Genomic DNA, 13,816 nt, shown 5'->3' with positions numbered 1-13,816 from the left:
TCAACCCCACTTCTTCTAACACATTATATAGCAATTGAACAAGCTGCATTCATCTTTTTTTGTCCCCTCAATCATAAATATAAAGAAATTCTAAATGGAAAAAAAAAAACCGAGTTTATTATATAAAACAAGTAAGCTACATTATTTTTCTTGGTATCACCGTTCATCATCGTTAGACTCTCTTACAAAACTATGACATTAAGCGGGAGCAATTGAAACTTTATCAACTTCAACGATATATTCGAGTGTTGCCGATGGAGGTATTTGAATTCCTAAACCCAACTCTGCACCATTCTCTCCAAATCCTAAACTAGGAGGGACGATAACTCTCCTTTTACCTCCACTTTTCATTGACTTCAAAACATATTCTATCCCTTCACACATTCCTTTACTATAAGGCCTTGAACCCATTACAAGTGCTAATGGCTTCACATCTTTTTCGAATGTGTCAACGAATACTTCATTTTTGCCTTCAATTTTTCCTTTAAGATCGATCACTACTAAGTCTCCTTTCCTCGGCGTAGCTCCACCGCCTACTCTAATTTCATAGTACCTATTTCATTTTTACGAAAGATGAGAAAAAAGAACAAATTAGTAAGCTAATTTAGACTTGTTTAATATGTAAACTAGTGAAGAAATAGCTTGTTTTCAAGTTTTACCTTATCCCATTAGGCAGTAAGACCTCTTCTTCTTTCTCTACATCCCTGCAAACAGAGATCAAACAGTTAACAGAGATGAATGACAATGTAACAAAGATGATATATATATATATATATATATATATATATATATATATATATATATATATATATAAGTGCTACTACTGGCCTAGTGTTTGCTTCCTCTTGTGAGACTTCGAGGCGAGTTTTGATTTGTTCAGAAACTACACCAAAAGCGAGAAAAGCAGCCCATGCAAGACCAGCACCAAGTCCAAACCGTCTCGTTAATGAAGAAGCTATCCAATCTGTGGACTCAACTTTGGGTTTTCTTTGTTTTTGTGAGTTGATAGATGTTGGAGGTTGCTGGTCCGACGAAGTTACACTGAGGGATGACGAAGTTTGAGATTGAAGTTGTTGTGATGGTGGAGGTTGTGGGGGTTGCGGTGTTGCAGGATTTGGTGGTGGTGGCGGTGGTTGTGCAGACGATGAGAGGTGGTGAATTCGGTTGACAGATTGAGAAAGTGCAGGTGGAGAACCAAAGAAGGTAGCCATTATTGCAGGTAGCTATGAAATTTTGGTAATGTGAATAAAAGAGAGAACAAGTACTACTTCAGTACCTTATCCTTCTCATGTGGTCTTCCTGCTCTCTTTCTATCTAGGGTTATCCATGGTTAATCTCACAGAACCGGAACCAACCCGTTACAGTTCATAACTGGTTTACCAAACTTCATCCTTTCGCCATCGGTTTTTAGCAAACTCTAAGAATTTCTTGTGTAAATGAACTGAGAACCAGAACCAAATAACAAACAGTGGTTCTGGTTCGCTGACGACGAACAGAATAGAACAGGGAAATGTAAAACTAGTTCCTGGGTTCAAAATCAACTGAACCAATTAAGATCTGACAAACCAATTTTCAGATGGCCAAATTTAAATGTACATCATTCATTACAAGCAAATAATATACACAATTGCCCTTTCATCAACAAGCCAAAAATACTAGACAGAAAATCAAAGAATAGAATCGTATCGTTTCAAACAGAAGAATAAGTTGGTCATGATCTTCGATCAATCTCTTTCTTTTGTTCTTACATTTAGCTCAAATGATTCAAGACAGACCCACATTTCTTGTGATTCTGTCAAGGTTAACTGTCGGGTACTCGGGACGATGGAATTTTTCCCAATGGTTACCCTTCATCACGATCAACCTTCTGTGTCCTTCAATGAGCTCACCTTCTCCTGCCCACTGTTTCTCGGTCTAGGAACTTGGGAGCTTGTTATTGGCTTCTGTAATGGCTTCAAAGCTGCCATTATCTCCGTAAATGAAGGTCGTAATTTTGGATCTCTACAATTTTCCACCAAGAACGACGTTTTAAAACCTGTTAAATATGTTTAATTACATGTATAACTCCTGTACTATTCAGGAAAGCTTAATAAAAATAATACTTGTGTTAACATTATCTGAATCCAACCTTGATCAATGGATATCAGATAAAATCATAAATTTTTCAAAGTGTTTAGTTCAAACAAAGAGTTATTTCGACTTAACAGGATTTCATAATTGAGAGTGGAAACTAACCAGAGAATACCCACTCGAGGCTATGGCAATCAATCTTGGGTAAGTCTGCCGAGAGGCGAGTTCTATATATTTTTTTATTACTCTCATTAATTAGGATCAAGAAGAGCCCATGAACGAATAGTCTCGAAAACCAAAATGAGAACTAAGCAGTGATTAACAATCTTTGGGGTCCACCACCCTTCTGTGTAGTGGTAGGACATCCCTCTTAAGCCCATGAGGTCTTGGGATCGAGTCTCGGTGGAAGCAGTTTATCACCAAGATTTATCCCATGTAATTTAAGCACTAAATAAAGTAGATGTTGTCGGGCTTTTGGCTCTTTGTTGTCGGGCTTTTGGCTATTTGTTGTCGGGCTTTAGGCCTCTTTAATTAATGGTTTAACTTAGGCGGTTATCGTGCTCATCACATCTTAATAATGTATCAATGCCTCGTAACAACTAACGTAGATCGTAGTCGATTTCTCAAAAAAAAATAATAACAATCTTTGGGTATTTCACGAAGACGTGGATATCAGTTTATTAAGGTTGAAAGAGTTGGAGATATTATGCTTACGTTTGCCAGCATTTCCTTATAATGTCTGCAACAACAGGATCCATGTCATTTGGAACATCAAGACGACGATGCTGAAATCCGACAGCTCCAACAACTTGCATGGGGTTCATCCCTCCCCATGGTTGTTGCATAGTTGTGAGCTCCCATAATATCACTCCAAAGCTATAAACATCACACCTGCAAAGTTCCGTACCGGTTTCTGTAAATGAGTTGAAATACAAAAAATATTTCAAACTACAACTGAAGCTCAAACTTTCACAGCAAAAAGAAGCAGACGTACTTTTCGTCTGAAGGCTCATTGCGTAAAACTTCAGGAGCCATCCATTCAGCCTGTGAAGAGAACGAAAAAAAAATTCATGCTATCGAGAACCTAATTTAATAAGAAGGGGATATCCATTGTCAGTTAGAAATAGTCCCACATCAACAAAGGGTACTGTCATAATCATGATATATTATCGAGGATCTCCCACTCATTGTCAATTTGTTTTGACCTGGATGTCCACAAATTTAAGATGGAGTCAGATCTAGGCCTACATATAATAGGCCCACCTACACATCAATGTGCTCCATGTCGCCCAACAAAAAAGACATGTGGGGTTCGAAGAAAGCTACACGTGAGGGGGCATGTGAATAGTCCCACATGGATAAAGAACAGTCTCATGATCAACAATATAATATAGGGCCTCTCCGCTCATTGGCCATCGCTAATTGGTCCTGAGTTGGATGTCCAACAACTTAACAAGTACCGCTATAGTTGATGAAACAACCTGGAACAGAATATTGTTCCAGCAGTTTCCCGAACATCAATGAAAATGAAGTGCCTCATTCGTATGCCTCAATGACTACTACAATAACAGACATAAGAGAATTCTATATGGCTTACCGTTCCAGCAGTTGACCTTGAAGATAGAAATGTACTATGCTTCATTCTTGATAATCCGAAATCACAGACCTTGACAACCCAATTTTTATCAACAAGTAAATTTGGCGACTTCAAATCACGATGAACTATTACTGGTGTGCAAGTGTGCAAATAGTTCATACCCCGGGCCTGAATATCCAGTTATAAATGATAAAAGTTACTCAGATAACCAGGAACCACCCACTCATCGAGTTTATTATTAAAAAGTATTTGAGAAGAGAGGTGATTATGATGGATCATACAACATCTAGAGCCATCCTCATACGCCTCCTCTCATCCAATTGAGTGCTCGGGCGGTGAATTAACCTGTACAAACTACCTCTGCAAGAGAAAAAATATTAACAATTCAATTCCAAAAACAGATTTTAAAATATTAACAAAACCATGCCCTAAATAAATAGTGATACATAAGTACATCCATGCAAAGGAAAAAACTAAGTAAAAACGAATTAAACTACAAAAATGATAACCTAGTTCCTCTTCCTTCAAATCAAATATCGTTTTAGTCACTCATATAAAAGGATGAACAGATATAAGGCACCTTCACTTGTTAATTTCATTATACACAATAGATGGAATATTTGCAGCATAACTTTAACATTTTATCAATTTAGACCAGGCAATCACACACAAAGTATGAACAATATTATTAACCTATCACAAGAATATACTTTAAAAAAGCACGAGGAGAACGGAACTCTTGCACGATCAAGAAAAGCAATATTTGCATTTTAAGCCAATAAAGAAACCAATCTTAGATTACGAATCAACAACATAAAGTTATCAGTTGACGCATAGTAAACACATCGGAAACCATTCAAATTCCTATAGTTTCAACCTGTGTAACAGGAAGATTACTCTTCCGGATATTGACATGTCGGAAATTGAATTCTCGTATTTGACACTCGGTCCACTTGCATACTCATTCCCAATACTTTTAAATTTTAATAATATTGGCGGTACGATTTCAGATTTTATGTGCATTTTCTGTGACTTCTGTAAATTGGTGCTAAGACTATACAAATATTAAACACCAGACTAACTTAGCATCTTTTGTATTCTTCAAGCGACAGGATTGACCTAAAAGTATTAAAGTAGAAAATGCTAAACCAAGAAAATACAAGAACACCAATATCCCATAATGATCTTTTTGTCCCCATATCTGCAACATCGCACCAGCATCAGGGACGGATACATGTACCTATGTCCTTTTTGTATAGGTCTCAACGACATCCCGTGCATGAATTAACCAAGAATTGTGTGGAAACACTCATTGAGAATACAAAAATCAGTACAAATATATATGACTTATAAACCAACATACCTGGGAAGAAATTCTGTGACAATTGAAAGATTTGGAGAGCGGGTGACAGCTCCCATGAAGAGCACAACATTTGGATGTCGCAATCTTTTCATTATCCGGACCTTGAGAAACACAAAATTGTATGAATGTTCTAAATCTTATACCAAGCACCAAGTACATAATTCGCGCATCATTTTTTTGTTCGCGTTTGTGTGTGAGAGAAAGAGAGACAGCCAGACAGAGGCAGAGAGAGAGAGAGACGGAGAGACAAACAGGTACCTCACTTCTGAATTCTTCAAGTGCATCGCCAGAAATGCCTTGGTCCAAAAACTTCTTCACAGCTACTTCCTGATAAGATTGAAGACCCATAGTTGTGTAAGATCAATAAGATATCTAAAAAGAAAAATACATTGTAAACTCAGTTACCCTTTTTAGTATTAAGGAACAAGGTGTTTCTCCATAGGTTATGAGGATATAAATAATTTTATCTCAGCGGAGATTGAAAGCTCAGCCTTGTTTATTTTATACTGTAAGTGGTCCAAATAAGTGCTCAGGAATGAGGTATTTTAAGGGCAGATCTGATGAGTACATTATTTAACAATTTCAAATACAAAGTCCCGAAATGGGACTTGTTTGCTAAGACATTCCATGACACAGCTACTTCATGACATGCTCCTTTATCCTTCTCAGAATGATATTACAATTCTATCTAGTGAGCACAAATTTTTAATTCTTATTTAGTAACAGAAGATACCACTAAAAAGAAAAGAAAAATCAGAATCATCGTTTAGGAACTCACTGTTCCATGCCAATCCCCATGGTACACTTCTCCATATGATCCTGTGGATAAAGAAACAAGGTGATGCACATAAACCATTATAAAAGCAAATACAACTTGTTAACCTGATGTCATCATTTCGAACATAAATTTGAAATAAGGAAATGCATAGTTCCATACCAAGGCCAATACGTTCACCCAAACTTATCTCTTCCCACGGTATTTCCCACTCTGCAACATCATCAAGTGTTGTATCAGATCTTGCGCTTTCATTTCCCGCTGATTTATCCGAGCCTCTATCAGCTTCAGGAACCACATCATGATCTTGTTCCCCACTTCCTCGTGGCTCAATCTTTCCACCATCTGCAGTTTCATCAACTCGTACAGTTTCCATATCATCAAAGCCCGAAGGACTAGTAGGCACTTGACCGGGAATTTCGAATTGCTCATATCGTCTACGAACTGCAGTTGTTGCAACAAATGCTGCAGCAGTAGCAGTTGCTGCAGCTGCTACAGGAACTTCAAGGCTTGAATCCATGTTTGATTTAGCTGCAGCAACAACCATTGAAGATGCAACGACTGCTGCTGTTGCTGCAGCAGCAGCGGCAGCAACAGGCACTTGTTTTGCGAACTTCACCGGCGGAGTTTCCTGCCCTAAAGCAACGGACACTTCAGAATCTGATAAACGAGGCAATCCAGTTCCTTCCAAGACGTCTAATGACCTGCTAAAGCCCAACCCCTCCACGGGCTTTAGATGATCCAATTCTGGTTTGAGCGGACCAGCTTTAGATCTCACACCTTGGTGAGGAAGGGGTGGAATATTTCTTTCGCCCTTACGCCGAATACCATCCCTTCGTCTCCTCTCTTCATCTTTTTCTCTCTGGTTCCTTTCTTCGACCACCAATGCATTTGCATGTTCGTTATAAACTTCAGTGAACAAGTCAGGAGGTGCAACGACGCCACTTTCAAGCAATACATCATGAAGCTTTTGAGCTAACTGTGGGTTCTCTTTTGCAGCATTAATCATGTATTGTGAAACATCCTTCACTTTCATTTTACGTGCTGCTGGGGAACTCAAACCTTCAGTCCAGGAAGGAGATCTTGCGTGCATGAAAGGATGAGTGTGTCTGTTTGAAAGCTCCCGAGCCATAGGCTTCTCAAGCTTTCTTTGATTTGCTAAATCATTAGACAACTTAACTTCCAAGTTGGATTTGAAAGATTCTTGTGAAGACCCAACTTCTAAATTTTCGAGACCTCTAACCTCACTTGAACCATCTGTGCCTTGATTCGTGGACCTTGATATCTTATTTGTATCTTCAATCTCCGAAAATCCCTCTATTGAAGTTGTAACTTCGCCACTGGAAGAGGGTATATGAGGATAGTCAACATCTCTAAGAAACGGAGAGACAGGAACGTAAGGTTCTTCACATGCTATTTGGGGTCCTGCTGCATCAGCCGGGATAAGCGTTCCTGGCGCTGCCATTAGATCAACAATGTATTCCCTGACATAAAGATTCACCAGCTTATTTATCAGATTGCTGCCTCTTTCTTCCTGTTATTTGTTCAATAACATGGTATCATTCACATTATTGTCCTCAACTCACACGTTTAAGATTATAAACTTTCGTCCACAAAACATAAAATAAATTAAACTTAAAATGAATAAATATAGATATCATGTTAAATATTATGATGAATTCGTCTTTAAAAGGGTTCAATTATCTCACGGTATAGGAACTAAGATATAACTAGAATACAAAAAATTGAATATATAATATATATACATGAATCGGAAAAGTTTACTGCGGACAAAATATGGGTTCTTAGAATTTAGGACGTTTCAATTTGATGCACAAACCATAATACATCACAAATAAAAAAACCACACCCCCATTAAAAAAACTGACCGCAGGCATGATTTTATTCTAAGAGAAGTTAAAATAACAAAACCAACCAAGTGAGGAGGGAAAAGGGATTACCTTCCATCATCGAGCCGTATGATATTCATCGCCGCATCATGAGAACCAGTTAACTGCTGTCCTTTAACTAACCAGCATGGGATGCCCACACTATCCGCCAAAACCTACAACTCAATTTAAAACCAAAAGGTTAATTTTGCACTTTTAGCGTTAGCAGTATATTGACTATTTATGCCAACATCAAGAATAACTTAAAACAGGAAAAGAAAACAAACACTAAGAAAGTTAGGATCTTTCGAATAGAAAAGACAAGCGCCATGTTCCAAAGAATGTCAATGTCGTGAAAAAATCAGGTAATAATATTAAACAATTCATGTAATTTTACAATAAAGCTGACAAAAAAGTCAGGTAAGAAGACTATATAGTTCAATTGCAAAATCAAACAACTCCGAAGGCAGCTATATCAGGTTAGATATGTAACTGATGCTCTATAGTTTTCTTATTAAAGCTAGGGAAGCCCTTCACTTGAGCAGATTAGCCACCATGTATATGGACTTCCTAATATTCCCTGTATGTGACGTTCAACTTATGCTTCGTCTAGATGAAATTTTTTCGTAGTACATCTAAGTTCTAAATTCTAGCATTGGCTTTTAACTGCTGCTAGTTATAGCTTTGTTTTCCAACAATCAAGTTTTGGAAACAGCTTTCTGAAGAATCCCTTGAGCTGCTTCTCATAATTTGCTTGAAAATCAATTGCATATAATATTAAAAATATACCTTCTTAATTTTTACCGTTCGGCAAATAAAGTAATAAATGTACTTTTATCCATAGCAAGCACAAACACAGCCTAACAATTGACTAAAATTTCTTAAAAGAACTTGGTTTGCTCCTCCATCCTCCATGGATTATTTCATGAAATGTTAGAAACAAGAATCACTTTTCCACATTATACGTCTTCTTATGTTTATGATTTGCTATAACTATGCTTTTGGGAAGGTTTTGCACTTCTTAAATATGTTCCCTACTTACTTTTAATCGTCTATAAAATTTGGGTTGAATATGAGGTATCGCGACAGAAATCTGGGCGATGGTGTATTGGGGGCTTCCGAAGGTTTGCCTTCGCGAGCACAAGTAAATTTTCAAAATGTAATAGTAAGGTCAAAAACTAATGCATGCAGAATGCATTATCCAAATAGAAGAAGCAAAACATAAACCAAGAAGAAACAAATACCATATACCAGTACCACTTGACTCATCTGTTTACCGATGCCAATATCTTGGAACCATATTAAACAAAGACTATTTACAAGTAAAATAACAAAAGTTTTATGGTATCACAAATTAAGTAGGTTAAGAACCGATGCTTAAAAGAGGAGTACCTACCTTAAAGAGAAGTGCACGATGCCGAGCCAAACCGGTTGTCAAAGAACCAAGAGGCAGCACCATGCTCCCTATAGTTGCTTTTAGTCGGTTACTAAGATCTCTCCATGCTTTCAACATGCTATCTGGATCCCCTACTGGTCCACCCATGAAGTCAGCAACCAAAGAAGCCGTTTTTTGAACCAAATCATTGCCAACAAAACCTAAAGAGTCCGACCTTGACTCCATAGCCATCACCAGAGCCCTTTGTTCAAGTTTTAAGAGGTTAGCATCAGCAGCTCTATTGACCAGCACTGCTTCCCAACTGATATTATCTGATATTGGTGTTCCTTGCAGATCAACAAGTGAAGGCATCTTCTCAGATGTGGACTCAGCCAGTATCCCATATAAATCATAGAAACCATCTAAGATCTTGTCATCATAACCAAGAGCATTGTAATTCTGTGGAAAAACATATAAATCTACAATATTAAGCCAACTAAAAAGATATAATGGAAGAGAACTTTAGGAAATAATGAATCATATAAAACATTATTAACTTGCCAACCAAGGAATGAGGACCTGATAGATTCAAAACTTAAAAATATTTTTTGATAGTCTGTCAGATTTATTTTGCTCTCGTACACTTTCTTGAAGGATAAAGGATAACATTGTGCACAAAATCACCAATCATCCAATATTTTGCACCTCATTGGCCCCAACTCACAAGGCGGTGCTGAATTTGCTGTTATTTTGGAACAGCTTGACATGATATCTCAAAAATGGGTGGGAGAAATTATACATTTAGGAGAACATTGTGACACGGTTTTCCCAAATACTAGATAGTAATATAATCAAGATTCTTATAATATACAAACTATTAATTTTGGACTTTGAAGCTGAGAGCAACGACAGTTTGCTGAAACACGGTCTTAAGACTTTGGAAGATTTAAGACTATGCATACAATGCATATTTATCCAGTATAAAAAGAACTATAATGTCATAACTCGTAAACTTATAATCTGAGGAAGAAAAAACAACTTAAGAATGGTCGTTCTACGTCTTAAATATATAGATGAAATGGAGAAAAAGAAAAGGAGTTCTAATTTCGCAAGTTCAATATTGTCAACAAATTGGTTAAGCCAAGACAAGTGATCAATCTCCAGGCATGTTTTTGGCATGGAAACTTAGACCATCAAGGAACTGTTGTTTTCTCCACGTAGAGAATTTAAGGACTACAGTTCCAATATTTATGGGGCCCAACTACGACGAATGGGACCTAGTTGCGTCTATCTGTTGCCATTGCCAAAGATATGAGTTTTTGACAAGAGAAGGCCTATAAGACAATCGTTGGAGCTGGTTCGTTACAGAGCCTTTTGCATTCTTGTTCACTCTTTTGATCTGCTTATACTGAATAATTGTGCTCAACTGCCTGATTTTCTTCTAAAATTTACTGTACTAAAAAACTCATGTTATGGTGGGCGAAATCCTAATAAGAACCTCTAAATTGTGTCTTCCTATGCACTTTCCATTGTCCACTTTTGGATAAATCATAAATGTAAGCAGTCACAACTTCTAGTTCCATGCTAAACTGACAGAGCATCAAGTGAAAGGATTGCCATCCAAGACACAGAGAAGATACGAACTGACGACTGTTGGTCACTCTCTCATAGTATCGGTCCTTTAATTCCTCGACTTCTATAATGTCCAATATGTGATGAAGTGAACTACTTGGCTTTACAATATACTTAGAAGTTTCATTGTACGAAAAATGTGCACTATCACTATAACATCATCATACTCACTATTAAACATATATCCCTTGCTTATTGTATAACTAGAACTCACTCAAACAGATTGAGATATTAGAATTAGAGGCTGTTAATATAGAGTATAAGCATACATGCCAATGTGAAAGAACAGATTTACACCCTGAATTCGTGATTATGTGTTTTCGTAGTTGGCCATCCACATTATGCAAGTAATTACTGGCCTCCTTGTCTAACTCATTTACTTTAATTCAAAGTAAGAAGTAAGATAGGGAAAAGGGATGAGTGAGAAGCTAACCCAGTATCTATATGCAAGAACTTCAGCTGGAGTGTTCTCTGGAAGGCAAGAACCCAAACTAATTTGCTTAACTGCCTCAATCTGAACCGCCTCTGGATCCTCCCTCGCGCTTAACTCTAATGCCAATTGTATCTGATATTCCTCTTCTACCTCAGGGTCCCGCGAATTACTTGACTCCGAATCACGCCCCACCGAATCCAATACAACATCCAAACCACTTATACCAAAAGAATCAGAAGGAACTTCTTTTCTCTCTCCTCTACCCACATTCAAAGAAGATGAAGGACTGATATTATGTCTGTTAGTAACAGAGTTTAACCATCCAGATAAACCAGAAAAGGATTTTTGCTCAGAAGTCTGAGAAGGGGAAACTGAATTTGCTGAACTATCACTTGACCTATTACCCCTAGATGACATGGAACCAATACCATCTTCTGATTGGCTAGGCATAATATGAAGCTTCTTTAGAAGGTTTCTCATGTTGGTTCTATGGGGTATTGAATTTGATGCTAAAGAACAGGGATAAACAGTAACAGCATGGTCATATCCCTCTCCATTAACCTCACCAACCCAAACATGAAATCTTCAAAATCTCAGTCAGTAAAGAAGATTTTAAACATTACCCATCAATTAAAATGCAAAAAGTAAGCATTTGAAGCAATACCCATCAAAGTTTATGTCAAATCAACAATACCCAGAAGTCCAGATTGAATAAAAAAAACCTCTTAGACTCACTCAAAAAACAACCCTCAAGTGTTCTTTAAGCACATAGAGAAGTTGAGAAACAGAACATAAACTACAAAAGAAAAACTGATCAATCCCTATTCTTCATTACCTTATGCAAAATTGAATTCATAGATAACTCAGTAAGAGGAATCGATCGATGGATGCAGTTGTTGCTTCGTTTCTGTTTTCGAGAGAGAGAGAGAAAGTTTTAGAGAGAGAGGCAAGTTGGTAGTGGGACCTGAAGACGACCCACTTGAAAGAAGGGTGGGATGATAAGTAAGTGTATACGGAGGGAGACCCAAAAGAGAGGTGATGTCTTGGTAGTGGTCTGTGGGGGTGGCTGTGAGCAAGAGGGAAGGAAGGAGGGAGCAAAAGAGAGAGAGTCTAACTGAACTCTTCCAAGTCCCAAGGCCGGCATTGGTGGGAACTCTTGTGGTGAAAACACTGAATTCTATTCAACTTTCTCAATTTTTAATGAGAAAATTCCTGAATTTATATCAATTTTTTTTTTACAAAGTACTCCAACTTAAGTTTTATATGTTTTCAAAAATTGTACTCTAAAATATTATTGACCTCACAAATATAAATTGAGCAATGACTAATCAAAATTGTACTGAAAAATAGAGCAATCCGTAACTTATTCTCAGTCTGTCTACATCTAGATTGTTCATTTGAAAAGGTCATTTAACAGTAACGACTCAGGATCTTAGTTGAATTTTTATTGAGTAATGACTAATCAAACAAATGGGATGAGCTCATGGGTTATTTAGCATTTTCTTTGGGATCTTTAAGTAATTTCAAATATAAATTAATCAGAAATGAAGTAGAAAAGATTGTAGGAGTTTTTTTTTTGATGAAAGATTAATTGGGAGCAAGAAGGGTCAACCCTAAGTGGGTCTCACCAGCATAGTTCCTCAAGACCTCAACTACGATCTTAATAAAATATTGAAAAAGGTATGCTAAGAATAATATTATATTTAATTTGTTAGTGAGGATTACTTTTAAACAAATAAGAAAATATCACACAAAAATAACATATATATATATATATAGATAATGTAGTTGAAATCTCATTGTTCACTTACTCTAAACATTATTAGGCAGCCATTCTCTTACAAAAGTTATCTCCCACCTAATAGAAGGAAAGATATTGGGTGTTCACATTTGTCTTATACCCCAAATACAATGCTTCAAACCATTGAATAGGGAAGACAGATTTTATGAGGCCCAATTCTTCACTAATATGTTGTGGTTTGGGAATGATTGTTTTGGTGCAAATTCTACTTATATTTTTTTTTATAGATGCACTATTTAGTGGTCTTTCAAATGAAAACGGTTAGTGAATGACATAAAGGAAAAAACTAAAACATAGTATTCTAATTGAACTATCAGATTTGCAGACGATAATTTATAATCCGAGTACATAAAATGAACTATGACTAAATATTTACGTAAAGATGATTTTCTGTTAAAACTATCGTACAAAACTATAAATAACTTGGGCTACTTTCTTTATGGCACACCCCATTTGAATTGTTCAATTAACTTACCAAATTTTTTGAATTATCTTAACTATATTAGCATGCTTTGCAAGTTTAAGGTCGTTGTCTCTGTGTAGGTCATATAGCGTGTGGCAGGAGAAACTAAAAACTAAAAGAAATAAGATGTCAACCAATGCTATAATAAGGCCTTTTTTTAGTCTATCCAATAGATAATAATCTACATAAAGTTTAGTTGAATTAGGTCACAATGTGATATCTTACATGACTTGGTCATTTTGATGATTTCCTATTTTAGTAAGGGAACTCAATATTGAAACTAAGAAGAACACACAAATTTGACAAATGCCTGCACTGTTTTGCCTTCCTTTCATTTAAGCATGAAATGAAAATTACAATTGCCATATCCACCAAAATGTTCATACTGTTTTAGTGATATTGATAATGGTTACATTTT

The 13,816-nt window shown here is 36.7% G+C and overlaps 2 protein-coding genes across 4 annotated transcripts; both read right to left on the bottom strand.

Annotated features, from left to right (window-relative positions):
* Positions 1-95: 95 nt before the first annotated feature.
* Positions 96-1,402, bottom strand: LOC147563544 (peptidyl-prolyl cis-trans isomerase FKBP17-2, chloroplastic-like). Its single transcript, XM_086638685.1, has 3 exons — positions 829-1,402; positions 660-704; positions 96-553 (listed from the first exon to the last, which is right to left on the bottom strand). The coding sequence occupies exons 1-3, from the start codon at positions 1,209-1,211 to the stop codon at positions 199-201; spliced, it is 783 nt and encodes a 260-aa protein (XP_086494811.1). The 5' UTR covers positions 1,212-1,402; the 3' UTR covers positions 96-198.
* A 156-nt stretch (positions 1,403-1,558) lies between these two features.
* Positions 1,559-12,326, bottom strand: LOC147563543 (putative serine/threonine-protein kinase SIS8). Of its 3 annotated transcripts, none has more exons than XM_086638683.1 (12): positions 11,135-12,326; positions 9,091-9,528; positions 7,767-7,870; positions 5,968-7,289; positions 5,809-5,849; positions 5,289-5,357; positions 5,031-5,131; positions 3,949-4,027; positions 3,668-3,835; positions 3,065-3,114; positions 2,785-2,961; positions 1,559-2,035 (listed from the first exon to the last, which is right to left on the bottom strand). In XM_086638683.1, exons 1-12 carry the CDS (start codon positions 11,612-11,614, stop codon positions 2,029-2,031), a joined length of 3,036 nt encoding a protein of 1,011 aa, XP_086494809.1. In that variant the 5' UTR covers positions 11,615-12,326; the 3' UTR covers positions 1,559-2,028. The 3 variants fall into 3 exon arrangements, with proteins under 3 accessions (XP_086494809.1, XP_086494808.1, XP_086494810.1); XM_086638682.1 differs by having other exon boundaries at positions 1,559-2,001; XM_086638684.1 differs by lacking the exon at positions 1,559-2,035 and having other exon boundaries at positions 2,676-2,961.
* Between the last annotated feature and the right edge of the window lie 1,490 nt (positions 12,327-13,816).

Source organism: Eschscholzia californica, unplaced genomic scaffold, assembly GCF_041429995.1.
Source record: "Eschscholzia californica isolate CP2 unplaced genomic scaffold, dmEscCali1.0.p SCAF_1, whole genome shotgun sequence".
Classification (NCBI taxonomy): domain Eukaryota; kingdom Viridiplantae; phylum Streptophyta; class Magnoliopsida; order Ranunculales; family Papaveraceae; genus Eschscholzia; species Eschscholzia californica.
The sequence above is the reverse complement of the archived record's forward strand: the minus strand, read 5'-3'. Positions and strand labels throughout refer to the sequence as shown.

What these genes read in the sequence shown, in the direction of transcription:
- LOC147563543 (XM_086638682.1), bottom strand. Translation starts at nt 11,614, where the DNA reads ATGAGAAACCTTCTAAAGAAGCTTCATATTATGCCTAGCCAATCAGAA. An exon ending in TGAGGATGGCTCTAGATGTT is followed by an intron (nt 3,836 to 3,948) that starts GTATGATCCATC and finishes CTGGATATTCAG; the next exon opens with GCCCGGGGTATGAACTATTT. An exon ending in AATGAGCCTTCAGACGAAAA is followed by an intron (nt 2,962 to 3,064) that starts GTACGTCTGCTT and finishes GGAACTTTGCAG; the next exon opens with GTGTGATGTTTATAGCTTTG.
- LOC147563544 (XM_086638685.1), bottom strand. Translation starts at nt 1,211, where the DNA reads ATGGCTACCTTCTTTGGTTCTCCACCTGCACTTTCTCAATCTGTCAAC. An exon ending in CAAGAGGAAGCAAACACTAG is followed by an intron (nt 705 to 828) that starts GCCAGTAGTAGC and finishes CTCTGTTTGCAG; the next exon opens with GGATGTAGAGAAAGAAGAAG. An exon ending in TTACTGCCTAATGGGATAAG is followed by an intron (nt 554 to 659) that starts GTAAAACTTGAA and finishes AAAATGAAATAG; the next exon opens with GTACTATGAAATTAGAGTAG.